General features: G+C 34.0%; 1 protein-coding gene across 1 annotated transcript in view; it reads right to left on the reverse strand.

The window, feature by feature from the left end:
* Window positions 1-1464: 1464 nt before the first annotated feature.
* LOC123561277 (sialoadhesin-like) overlaps window positions 1465-14737 on the reverse strand; it is a 49180-nt gene continuing 35907 nt past the window's right edge. Inside the window, exons 9-14 of the mRNA XM_053553372.1 lie at window positions 12044-12337; window positions 11588-11920; window positions 9639-9944; window positions 6664-6804; window positions 4999-5026; window positions 1465-3997 (exon numbers count right to left, since the gene is read on the reverse strand). Of these exons, the coding sequence (XP_053409347.1) occupies window positions 3829-3997; window positions 4999-5026; window positions 6664-6804; window positions 9639-9944; window positions 11588-11920; window positions 12044-12337 (1271 nt within the window). The 3' untranslated portion in view covers window positions 1465-3828. The remainder of the gene's footprint in view (window positions 3998-4998; window positions 5027-6663; window positions 6805-9638; window positions 9945-11587; window positions 11921-12043; window positions 12338-14737) is intronic.

Below are 14737 nucleotides of genomic sequence, written 5' to 3' on the forward strand. Positions count from 1 at the left end.
GGACATGTAGGGATAAAAGTTGAGGACTGAAGCATTATAGACAGCTTTAATCTCTCCAGTGATGTTCACTGACTGTTCAAAGGCCTTGCCGAATGTGTTCTTATATTTGTACGCTTCCTTGCCGTTGTCTATATATGTTTTTGTTAATCATGTGCACATCTATACATACGCTGTTATTGAGGGTTTTGTTCTCCGAACTAAGGCTTTTAGCCTTTAAATTTTAGACACTCTCGATACCTGTTATAGAAACTAGTCCACAAAGCTAAAAAACTATAAATGAATGCGTATCGCCCTACTAACAATGTAAGGTCAACGTGTAAATTTAAGAGAAAATTAAATGAGCGCTGTTGTGCGAAAACAAACGCTAGGGCTTAGACCTTATGGATCCAGATCCACATACGTGAAGTATGATTTGGATTCACACTCAGATGCATATAGGTGATGAAACTGATAAACGAACAGGGTGGATGTGTTGATAAATGGGCACTATGGGTGTGCTGATCTGGATCCTTGCTTGTCGCAAAGCTCTAACGTTTGTTTTCGCACAGCAGCACTGAATAGTGCAATGTAGTATATGCGTTAGTCATGAGAGTTAAGAACATCTGATGCAAATTAATTCTATCATTTTTTATTTTTCATATTTACATTGAATTTCATGATGTTAAAAAAGAATACATGTTAAGACTTAACAAACTTATCTTACATTTTCCGCAAAACGTTTGTGAACGATCGAAGATATACAATACTAAACAAGCCGCATTTTCCTGCTAAAAGCTTTTAGACCTTAACATGGTTAATTTTAATCACTAATGAACTTTGAAAAATATTTTGACAGCTCAAGAAAAGTGTCTAGACTGAAGTTACTAAATAGCGTTTCTTAGCCACATTTACAAAACATTTGATCTGGTCAATGCGTTTTAGACAATCAAGCAGCTAAAGATTACAGAATATTGCACAGCAATTCGCTTTTCATAGCAATATGTGTTTAAAATCGCTGATTTCGAACAAACGTATGTAATATGTGTATGTGCTTGTTAATTTGTTTTGTTGGACTTTAAGTTATATAGACACAAGTTTATGACATATATGGTGATTTTCAAGCTTTGGTGGTAAGGAAGATTTTGTGTGCCTATCCGAGCAAAATTTCAGGCATGGGCGAGCACCCTTATAGAACCACTGACTTGCCGAAAGCCACTTAGATGGCTCTCTTACATGAAAGAATTCTGCACATCAAGTGAGGAGTCGAACATACAGAGGAGAAGGTGTAGTAATTCGAAATCAGAGACCTTAACCACTCGACCACGGGGGTCCCATGAAATATGATACATGTGAAATTGATTTTTAGTGGCAAAATATGCCAATATAGGTACAATTTCAAAAGAATGAAATTATTATTATTATCGTCTAACAATTTAGAAACTTTTCGTGCAGATCAGTTTTGGAGAGCAGTAAAATATACAGATAGATAGATAGATTATTTTATTTCCTCCATTCTTGAAGAGCATAACATATATACAAACAGGTAGACATAAATCAGTAAATTTACATGTAAACAACTAAATATTATGTAAAGATTATACATGGATATTTAACATTTTATACTTCAGTTACTCATCAATTCTTCAAACATAAAACATGTATCACAAATATACATATTAAACCATTAATTACAGCATAAGGGAGTACACCCATCATTTAAATATTCTAACATGGTGACGAATAATAAGGTATACACTTTTCGTCAAAGTAACTGCATGCATTAAAACTTGAGATTTCTATTTTATATGCAATGATAACAATAATTTGAATAGGAAGTGCATTAAACATTGTCCACTGTTTACCTATATTTTACAATGCAAATGTTAAGGTATTGTCCGTAAGTATTGACCTGGCACTCATTAATCTCCGCCAATATTTTCGTGCGTTTTTCGTTATTTTTCGCGATATCTGTGTCCGTAAAATATCTCAATTTATTAAAATAATCGATATAGTTTATCAGTGGCATGGTGGTGTGGTGGTAAGCTCTCAGACTTCTATGCATGTTACCATGGGTTTGAATTCTCTTCAAACCATACTTTTTACTTCAATGTAATATAATTGTATCAATATTACTTTCATTCTAAATTTTTTTATGAAACATCTCATTTTTCTCGTGAACTGACACCAATTCCTTGAAAAGTCCGTTGACTGACAGAACACTTGTCCAGCCCTGAAGATTTAAGTCGACATTTTATAATACAGTTTACTGACATGTACGTAGAGGAATATTGAATGGTAGAGTATTTCTTTCAATAAATGAACGATAAATAATGACAAGTGTGACAAGTCTCCCGTCGGTTAAGTTTATAGATGAAGTAAAAAAATTTATACAAAATCAGAGGACTCGATCCCACAACCCCGAGATTTGTACCTGAACGCTTTCTCCGCACAGCTAAATCTGCATATGCGACATAAAGATATTAATTTATTGGTTTACAATAGTTATACAGTATCGTTATTTAGTTTCGGAAACCGACACTTAATTTACGGAAACACTAATTAACGTGTAATAGGAGCGGAAAAATGTGCAGCCAGATACAGGACTCCAACCTGCGACCTTCTGCTTGCAAGTCAGATGCTCTACCAACTGAGCTAATCGGACAATCGACATCACAAATCAATTATATACATTATATACACACTGCTACAAACGTAGCTACTACTAATTTAAACATTATTGTGTGATATACATGTACCAGCAAAAGCTTGTCTTCTTCGAAAGCGAGATTGAAGACAAGCCCCTAGTAACCAAACTAAAGGACTGTGTAACTAGTTACATACTGTAATTTCCAAATAGAATTCTTTTGACTAACCCAGCCATTGCTTTACCCTAGCTCTAGGATTCCAAGGCTAGTCACCACACTCACGGCACCAATGTAATAGGAGCGGAAAAATGTGCAGCCAGATACAGGACTCCAACCTGCGACCTTCTGCTTGCAAGTCAGATGCTCTACCAACTGAGCTAAACGGAGAATCGACATCACAGATCAATTATATACATTATATACACACTGCTACAAACGTAGCTACTACTAATTTAAACATTATTGTGTGATATACATGTACCAGCAAAAGCTTGTCTTCTTCGAAAGCGAGATTGAAGACAAGCCCCTAGTAACCAAACTAAAGGACTGTGTAACTAGTTACATACTGTAATTTCCAAATAGAACAATCTTGCCGAAATTAAAATTAGATATATAACAGCCTTCATTTGTCACAGTTAAGGGCACATGGTATGATATGTGTGAATTCAAGGATACACGGTAGATAGTATACCGGGTATGCCAAGTTACGGGTAAAAGATATACTATATGCACAATTAAGGGTACCTAGCATAATTTATTAAATGTCAGCACATGAATTCACCTCATTTCATAAGTCCATCCGTACCATAACGTATCAGGTCAACACCCTCTGTTGAGCTACTGCAATTTGATATTTATTCGAACGGTATTTATTGTTCCACGATTGTTCATACGGGCTCATTCTTAGACTAAACATTTGACTTAATGTATCTGAGCCGCAGGCCTCAATTATAGAAGCAGATGTCATAATGCAGTCACCCAAGAAAGTCATTGCTTTAACACATTACGAGTGGAAAAGATGCATTATTCCTTTGGGTTTATGTTGGTTTTTCGTTCTTTGTCTTTAAAACCAATCAAAATAAACAAACAAACTGTGGAATACGTTGTCCTTTGATTTCCAACAGAAAGAAGACGTACAATATGATACACGTCTTCTTGTGTAAAAGTATCGCCGCATGTAATCAGCCGTTTATGCTTCTTGAGTTCACATTGACGATATGGCTTCATATGCCGACTCTTGATCTCTCAGCTGTTTATTTAGTTCAGTGTATTGGTTTTCAGAGGGTGCGTCGTCCTTGAGTGTGTTGTTTTCTCGCTCTTTCTTCTTCTTTATATTTGCTCCACCTTCAGGCGATACAGCCAGATTTACATACCTAAACACAGAAAAGTACATGTAATTCTCGTACTAACCAACACACAGACAAAATGTACTTCGATCTTCAAACAAAGATGTTTGGAAAGATCTGGTTTCCGAATGATCTAGTTCTTTTGTGAAATAAAAGATGTAATTAAAGAAACATTCGGACCGGATGGCGTAATGGAAACAATACGTGTTGCAAAAAGTATACGAAGCATGTAGTTTCAAACACTGCATAAATACTATTTCCTTTAAAATGTTTGAGAATCCCTTTGTCTAATATTTATATCATACATGTTTTATTATGTTTTGTGTGACCTTTCATCAGCTTTACTTTTATTTTCAATTGTTTTTTTTTTATTTAGTGAACGCAAGATTAGACATTTTTCTAACACTCGATAAATTATATTTACTGTTTTCCCAAATCTTAAAGCTAATTCTCTACACTTGAGGACTTTTTCAATTAGACCCTTTTGCATTTGAATATCTCTTAAGTAACTTAAGTAGTTTATTAGATTTGTACGAGTTCTGCAGCGGAATATTTACACGACTTCTTTCTTTCAGTGGCATAGATTAGTGAAGCGTGGTGGTGGACAGATGTCTTAATGACACACTACAACATAGTGACCTACTTTTCCCCATACATGTGCTTCATGAAATATATTCTGGTAATACAGTTCTAGTACAGCTAGACTGAAAAATGACAGGCAAACGATTTCTATTATTGTATTTTCGCAAATTTATCAGCTAATTATGTTTAGATATTTTATTCAGTCAATCACATTTTAGCATACTTACATAATATATATGGTACTGTGCATACTGTTACATAATTCAACAAAATGTTTAGATAATTAACACTTACGTCATAGCGTCATAAAGTCATTGTAAAACCAAGTACATATTGTATTTGGGATGTAATTTACAGTAAACCATGTGCAATAACCATCATGGAATCACAAAGAATACAGTTATTCTGTGGAGGTTATTTTACGTAATGGATGGTTAGAATCTTACATTTGTTTGTTGGCTTGCTCGGAGATGTCTGAAAAAATAGAAAACAGGTTTAAATACTTTACAAAGTTTAAGAAATTTTTCTATTAGATTGAAATTTTGTTGCAAATTTGGCATTTGTCAATTCACCAGAATATATCGAAACAATGACTTACTGGGAGAGCAGGACAGAAACTTTTTGTTTCAGTTAAAGTGAATCTTTATAACAAACATAATTTGTTTACATTGCCTGCTCCATAGTCAACATCAATACTGTTAGACAGGTGCATGTACAAGAAATTAACGAGATGCAAAGGGCTGACCCGTAAAATCGTACACACTTGAAATAACAAAAAAAATATTTGGCACATATTTACGTAAAGGTTATAAGTTGAATACAGCAGTTTTATTGGGTGGAGTCTATTAAACCGTAACATTTAACAATTAGATTTAATACGTACAGCTGATGTGACAACTGTATGTGAAATAGAATGGCCAGATTTGATCGAAATGGAGCAATTCCATTGGCAGAGCAACTTGGGCAAACTGTAAGATATTTTACTGTCGTTAATCACGATACTTTGTGAAAGCTCGGACAATTTCTTTAACGCATGTTGCAGAATTATGATTTTACATCAAGTTAAAGTGAAGCTCATCAGAACCATTAAACACATGCATTGTAACGTCCAATCTGTCTCAGAATACTTTCATATATGCTCAATATCCATAACACGTAACAACTAGTCGTTGTTCAGTGTCGCAGTTGCATCCTGTTGGTGTTTACGATCTCTTGAGTTTTCCACATATTGCTATCGGCGTTTCTTTTCGGTCGTCCTTGTACCGCGAAAATTCTTTTACCTCCCAACACTTCGCAACTTCTTCAGGCTATCTGTAGGAGCCATTCAATGTTCCATATGGAATCTGATAACTTCCGGTGTGCCTCGACGTCTTCCAACGTCACCATTTTATAAGATGGGTCTCATCACTCATGCATGCAACGAGCAATGTTCAACAACTAAGGATGCCACCTGCTTGAAAGTACTTAGCGTAACGTCAGAATGCTTTACGCTAACGTAACGTGTACATTAAGCTAAAATGTTGAAATGTTATGCGTTTTATAACAAGTTTGAAGACTGATCGTATATTCTATATTGGTGCGCCGTATGGGTTGCGCCGTTAATATATATCGGACCTCAATAAAAAGTCAAAAACATTTTATTAACTCATCTTTAAAAAAGAATTTCTAACTTCTCGAAATTAGACAAAGTGTGTTAAAAAAATTTGCAATCGTATGTCAGAAAGACTGATTCATTCTCAGCATGTACGATTTATAGGGAAAACCCTCGTATATGGTACAATTATTTTGATGTATCCCGCGGTACCGAAAATATGTCCATTCTTTTACAAAGTTTAGATCATGCATTCAATCCAGTAAACAAAGAAATCAATCCATACATTTCAAGTTGGAAGTACTATCAACCTTGTCTATGTTGCAGAATGCTAATGAAGTAGCCATATTGCTTACATGTCCTGTTCAAAAATAGGCATTTTAGTGTATATTTATTTCACAATATTGATAAAATGTTAAAACAACACTGAGAATAGTTAATACTAACTTTGGTAAGGTCATATATAACTGTACGGCAAAACTATATATACTTATAGTACTTAAGGTTTCTCTTCTCTTACCTTCCTTCTGAATAAATACTTGTTTTCTTCTCTGTTGAACTGTGATGTAGATTGCATATGTGACGACGACAACTATAACTAGTCCTAAAACTAGTCCCACAATTAGGACAGAACTGTCCCCTGTATGACCACATTCTTTTTCTACAAGAAATCGAATGCATTATGGAAAATGTATGTAAATATTAATAAGGTTAGCAATCTGTAATTTTAAGCTAGACAGCGGCCCGTTTATTATGGTCTGCAGTTACACAAAATGGAAACAACTTTCATTTAGAAACAGTCTCTTTGGGTTTATATTTTGCAATAGCTGGTTCTCAGCTTACCAATGCACTTGCAATTTAGGCATACAGACACTAAATAGAAAAATGGCGCGAAAAAAAATGGTAGTCGCATAATGGCGGATACAAATAGTCCTCAGTTTTTTGCTCTGTAGAGCTATTTTCCTTATTTTCTTTGCATTTTTTTTTTGCTAAAACCACATGACAGATCTATGCTTGACATGTAGGTAGCATTTTCATAATGAAATAACATGACAAAATTTTTCATGGAAACTTAGACCATACACCACCAGTATAATTTGGGGTCTCATTTTTTAGCTGATTTTGCAGTTTGTGTGTTGGACTGAAATTAATTTTCTTGCATCAAAAATGACCCCCACTTTTCTTTTGATTTTTAGTTAGCACTGACAATATTCTTCAAGAAAATGTAAGTTACAGACATTTAAAATGGGTCCTGATGTGTGCTGCGGTCATTGGAAATAGGCCAATTTTATATAGAATAAAGAACAAGAACTATTTAGTGTGTTATAACCTTTAGACGACTTTATTGTTTCATTAAAAACGGTACAATATGGAGAACTAAACTGCTTTATTCCTTTAAAATCAACTAGATCTCGTTTTGTTACGCCTGCTCTGTTTTATCTACATACATGTAGTTTAAATCTATTGGTCTTAATGCATTAGATTTTGATAAGTTTATTTATGTAATTTCAGTATTAATCTAGTCAGATTTGTTCATCCTATATTTTTTCTTTGGTCAGATCACGTCTTCTAAATACAGAACATTTTTCGTTCAAATTACATTCTGTATTCATAGTTAACTGAAATTATGTCGAAATTTGAGAGGATTTTCAGAAAACATATTGGACGTTTTTAATTACATTAAAATATTTTTAATTTGAAAAAATTGTACGAAATTCATGATATCTTCATCAGAAAAGAAAAAGTCAATAACAGGATTATTAACCAGTCATTGACGCAGGATTCGGAAGTCACAATGATGAAGTTTCCGGCATCTCTAACGACACTGGTCTCAGCTTGCTAGTGCAATTGCAATTGCTCGTACAGAATGCAAAATAAAAAACGTCTCGATGAGATTCTATGGCTTTGGTCTTTTTTGTTGTTTTAAAAATCCTATCGTTATACCGAATCTTCGAGACAGGCAATAAAACAAAAAAATATTATAGACAAAGAAATAAAATATGATCGTAATGTATAACAGCATAATAGCCTACAAGATGTTACTATTATTCAAAGTGAAGCAGACTGGTTTTGACCAAGACCTAATTGATCATAATGCAGAAACTATCATTCGGTACTCTACTACCCTGTTCGGAAATCGGTTCTTGTCTCAAGGCTACTTAGACGTTCAAATTTTGTATAATTATATCCCTTTTCTTCTCAAGACACTTGAGATAATCAGAGCCAAGACTGATGAAGTCAGAATATATAACGGATGTTTTTTTTCAAAAAAAGAGAAGATTATCTAGTCGATAGCCAGACTAACTTAAGTACCTACCTCAAAGAACATAGGGGTCACTGTAAGGATTCTAAACTTAATGTGGAAATCGTTTTAAGACTCAAGATCACTATTAGCATGCACTGGAAACAAATACAATAATAGGAATATTATCCATGCCACGAGTTCCGCAGTTACTGATTATCATCTGGGATTATTTAATGGCTTAATGCTGCTATGCCCTTCACATCTCACCTACTAACTAAAATAAATTGCAAGGTTATAACTACTGATTTCTTTGATATTTACCATTTGTTTGTCTAGTCATTCTCAAACCGTTTTAGTCTTAATGTCATTGTGAAATTGACCGTTGATCTACTGATCTAAAAATCAATAGCGATCATTTATCGTCTCAAATTTGAAGCATTATATAATGATAAGGAAGTCTAACGAAAGTATGTTAGATCGGTAACCGTAACCCTGACCTCTGACATACTGAACTAAGGATCCAAAGGGGAAATATTTGTTTTGGTGCAGCTATAGTTATTGTGCATCAATTTCATAAAATCATGCTATTTGTGGGGAAAAAAACTTCAAACTTTTAATGACACAAACGTTAATGGGTTCTATCTGAAAAGGAATGCGAATGGAAGTTGCTGTAATATCCAAGACGGCCGACTTGTCGGCCATTTTAAAATTTTTAAGAAAGATCTGCGTGACTTAATATTATGGAAAGTGATATTTGGATTTTGATGCACATGTAAAACAGTTCAACTCTTTGTGAAGGTCTACATATCCGCGCCATCGTTTACGTAATGTCGGTGGTTCAACCCAGGTGCCCGCCCGTGATGAAATAATGCCTGGAGGGGCAACTGGAGTTTTCTTCAACCATCAAAAGCTGGAAAAGTCGCCATATGACCTAAAGACTAACCCTATCAAAGACAAAACAATTTGTAAGTCCGTAACTACGCATAATTGGTCAGAACAGACGGTACCTAACTAGTCATGCAACCATCTCCCTTATGAATTGCCTGGTTACCTCACAATTAAGACTATTGTAATGCCTTGTTTTACGGACTTCATAGCACTATATTAGACAAACACGTATATGACAGTCCATCTCTGTTTACCCAAATATATTTGAATGCATGACTGATTTTAATAACAGACTTTTGCCGGCATTTGTCAAAGTTTTGACTGTTAAGGCATATCTACCGAAAGTCATTATTATTTCCTACCTTTGATTGGAGGCGTAGTGTAATTTAGGTTCTCTGTAAGAGAGCTATTTTCCTCTTTGTTAAAGGCATACATTCGCACATAATATGTTGTTGAATCATGAAGACCTGACAAAACATGAGAAACTGGTTCGCTACTCTCATCATTTCCGCCGTAAACAGTGACATTTCTCCAGTTACTTAGGTCAGTACTAAGCTGTATGACAAATGTTTGTGCAAATCCTCCATGGTATCCCCGTATCCAGGACAAACGGGCTTTATCATACTGTATCATGTCTACTCTGACATCAGACGGCTTGCTTGGAGGACCTAAACAAAGAAAGAAAATTACGATATTAAACCGTTTATTGTGAATGGTGACTTTGCGGCGGGGTTAAGTAATAATAATATCAGTAATTGCAATGAAATTTACGGAATCAACCGGAAAGCCATGAATAAAGAAGTATGGAAAGAAGAAATGTGTCCTATACAAGAGACATGGTCGACAATTTAAAATGAAATTTTCCGGTTCTTGTGAAATACAAAATGTTATTTATCAGATGTTCCAAAGACTATATTGGAGAAACATCAAATGACAAAACAGTTTCTTTCTGCAATATATTTTAAAACCTCGTGAAAGTGGTAATTTAGGACAGGTTAAACTGATATTCGGTAAGCGCACTATACCTAAATATATTGTTTACTAGATGCGTAGAATGCAATTGTTAAAATAAACATTAATTCATATAATTAATCTTCTTACGTTACATGTGTATAAACAGAATTGTCGCATCCATAGTTATTAATACGGGTCAAATTGGTAGAAAGCTGTACAGTTGCTTTTTTTTCGGGGGTGGGGGGGGGGGGGGGGGGTATAGTAACTCTTATAACTGTTAAAAACCAGCTTGTGATACGGTTCAGAAAAGCCAAATGTTTTGACATTTAAAACTTCAAAACTTAAAATTCGATATTCTCAGAAAACCAAAAATGAACTTATGGTATTCAGCGACGATGTAGGAACGGTAAGAACATGAAATAAAGCTTCTAGATGTCTGGATTATAAGTATTGCCAATTTTTATCATTGTCACTAGATTATTTTCATTTCTCGAAATGTGGCATAAAAATGTAATACGCACATCTCATTCCTCTGAATGGTTTCTGAACCGATTTTGACCGAATGTGCAATCTCGACTACGATAAAAAGTATTTGGATGAAAATTCAAAAACTTTACTTTCTCCGTAAACGTCACAAATATTAATTGTTTCAGTTTATAGAGAGTAACTTTTAGTATGATGCGCAGATAATCTAAATGGGCATGCATTTTTCTTCGACCAACTTTCGACCAAAGTATCTGACAGTCGATGGCTAGACAAAATATCCATAGGCTCCTCGAGCAAATGAAATTGGACTGATATAATTTGTAACAACATACCACCACTATTACAAGATACCAGGCCAATTACGACAAACAATACAACCAACAGTGCATAGTCCACAACACCCCCTCTAACCCGAATAAAGGTAGTTTCAGTGCTGCTCCATACATAGTCTTTTAAGTGATTAAGGACCACAGAAGCTATTTATTCTCTCTGTGACAGTGGATACAATGATCTGATATAGTACAGATACGGTGAGGCAATCAAATATTACAAGTATGCCAGGACAATTGCAACAGAAATCTGGTATACTTGCATTGATTTTGACAATTCTTTACATCACAATGAAATGTTTTAATGCTAGTGATCTCATATCATCAAAAAATTTCTGCTCTTACATGAACATTACCCTAAAAATCTTCCATCGCTTTCTGCTGAATTTACCCCTTTAGCAATATTCCATTCAGTCAAGCTCTTTTGATTTACGACATTTTTAAGATGGGAGTGTTTACAACCTTCTGAGTCGAATATTGTAAGTAAAGCAGTTAATTCTTCTATCAAGTATGCGTTTAATTAAAACAAATTTCAAACTTACCTTTCAGAACTATTTCAAATGATCGTGTATCAGAGTCTATTTCATTTGACACAACAACATCATAAAGTCCTAGGTCGTCCATTGAAAGTATCTGAATGAAGATTCTAGCTCTAGTTCCACCAGTTTTGATGATATGTTTAAACACCGGCAGGTTTATTTCTACACGAGTCTCTGATACAGTATAGATAACTCCTTCTTGGCGGGCACCATTTCTATTTCTGTAGATTTTCACACTAGAGCCTGCTATATTTGAGTAATAATGAGCTTCTACAGTCGTATTTCCGTTTAATTCGGCTGGAATTTTCTTACTAACGTTAGTAAATATCGGGAACGCTGAAAAATATAAACAAGACATTCAGTACAGAAAACAAACCAGTCAACCACTACATTATGACTTAATTAGTTTGAATATTTAATAACTAACATAAATAGCTACATGTAACATTGTATACTTACATTGCAATATTAATTGTACCGATCCTTCCATGAATTCCTTGTTTGTACCAAAAACTTTAATTCCATTACTCGCAGAACACGTATAAACACCAGAGTGCTCATATGTGACGTCTGTCAATACAAGTTTCTCACTTCCGGGTTTCTCTGAGACTGGAAAATTATATCCAGGCCAGGTCTGTGTCCATTTACCATACCTGTAGTTACTGTTCGGTACCCCTCTAGCATTACACATTATCACGACAGTTTTAGCCTTAACTGTGGTATTTGTTGTTGTTGCTGTGACATCTGGTGGATCTAGAAAATATGTAACAGTGCCATGAACCCCTTAGTTTTCAAATAACACAAGCTTATAAGATAACATTAAGGTTGTTTTAATTAAAAGCATGCTAATAATTAGTAACTTTAAAAGCAAAACATTGTGAAGATAATTCTACAAGAGAAACACTTTGCACGGTGAATCTTTCAACTTTCAAACCTTAAAATGAATATAACAGTTGAAACACAAGATGACCGCCAAGATGGTAGCTAAATTTATAAGAATTTATTGAAACAATTACAATACTAAAATGTTTATGGAATAAGTGCAAAATGGATTTTTATGATATAAAATTTATTATTAAATATTAAAATACAAATTGTAAAAGAATATATTCATAAGTGCAGCTACATTTCAAGATGTCCAACAATGTAGATTACCAAATAGTTTTTAAAAGTGTTTCGCTAATATCATCTTCTGTTTCTCATTTTATTGATTTAATTTAATAACAAGAGGCCCAAGTGGGCCTAAGTCGTTCATCTGAGACCGACTTTGACCTAATTAGATCTTGCTTGTGACAAAGTTTTAAATTTAAAAAAAGAATTAAAATTAAAAAAAAAAATCTAAATTAAAAAACACTTTTAAAAGTATTTCTATTTTTAGCTCTAGCTGCCCCTTAAATGTAAATCATTTGAGCCTTAACAGTTACAATACGGTAAACCTAGGATCAAAAGTCACATAATCAGTGTAAAACACCATTGACCATGTGACTTCAGTTCACTATGAGGGCGTGGAATTGACGTAAAATATATGTACAACTGCAGAAGAATGTGGGGTTTGCCTCAAAATCGTTATGTCTTGCGTATGGCAATACTTGCCACACAGCGGTCAGCACCCATAGGCACAAATTGCAATCGTGGTTATATTTTATTAAGATAATAAAAATCTATTAAGATAATCCCTATGCTAAGACACGAGGGATGTGGCACATGTACATTTCAATACCTCTCATAAGCAGACACAATCAAACTGTGTCTTTTATTAGATCGCTTGGTTGCATTCTATGCTTTAAGAAGAATATCTTCTTATTTTTTTAAATTATCAGATTAAAAGTGTTTCGTTTGTTAAAGTATGTTCCATACATTTGTGAATCTACATTTTGTACCAATGCAGCCTTAAATTATACATTTTTAATCTTTTAGAAATGTTCGATACGTTTTAAGATTTATATTTTCATAAATCAGATAGTTTTCAGCCGATTCTGATATCGTTCAGAAGACTGTCAGAAGAACGTCTGAATGCTAGAAAGTATTGTTTTTCAAAATGTTTCAATGTTATTCAAATAATATCTTAGATTAATTTGTATGAATTGGAATGCAGCGTATACAATTTAAAATGCGCTACGTATTAACAAAAGGTTTGTCTCGGAGTATTCTCAAAATATGCCAATATATGCAGGAATGTTACAATACTTATTATAGATAATGTAGTGTCTGCAGTGTTTTAAAAAATGTTTCAAACCCATTAATTTATATTCTCTAGTTAAATGTTTTCAATCTAACATATATTTCCAACCTTATTAATTCTACCCCTAAATTTATATCACATTCCTGAAAAATTCCTTAAAATCTAGCAAGAGATTCACAAGTAAGGTAATTGCTTGTGTATTAGAGTTATTGTTTAAGTTTACGGTGCCCAATATAACCTTGACATTGGAAGCACAGTCATGTATCGTATGCGTTTTGTATCTATTCATGCTTAACCACTATGATCCCTTGAATTTATCAGACGTTAAGCCTGAGTGTTTTGAACGGACAGACAAAAATTTTAACGTACTGACTGACTGGACGATAACTATATGTTTACTATATGGGACAAAAACAATTATTTATTAATACGTATATGATACTGCATCTATTTCTGAAATTCAGAGAAATTCTTTATATACATTTTAGTACCTGCCTGAATGACTGCATATATAGATTGATGATGATAAGACTTACAAATGGTAGTAATACGTTTCATTTATATTTTTACAAAATGCATAGTTATTTAAAATGCAAAAGTAACATAACACGTGCATTGTATTTTTGAAACTTTTTCTTTTTACTAGTTGTTTAAAATCAGCACCAGTATAGTGATAACAATAATTCAATTATTTTCCTATATATTGTTAAAAATAAACCCAGAGTAAAGGTGACCTATTTAAAAGCCATGTATTTATCATGTAATAAAAAAGTATGTTTATTTGTACTAAATAAATTGGTAGTAATTCACTTAGATAAAGCAATACAAGTGATTGTGTGGGGTTTAACGTCACACCGACACAATTGTAGTTAATATGGAGACTTCCCCAAGTTTTCATTGTAGAGGAAGACCCCAGGCGCCCTCTGAGGATTATTTCAGGCGGGTGCAAGAACCTTGGTAGAACAAACCAC

This window comes from Mercenaria mercenaria, chromosome 10, assembly GCF_021730395.1.
Source record: "Mercenaria mercenaria strain notata chromosome 10, MADL_Memer_1, whole genome shotgun sequence".
NCBI lineage: Eukaryota > Metazoa > Mollusca > Bivalvia > Venerida > Veneridae > Mercenaria > Mercenaria mercenaria.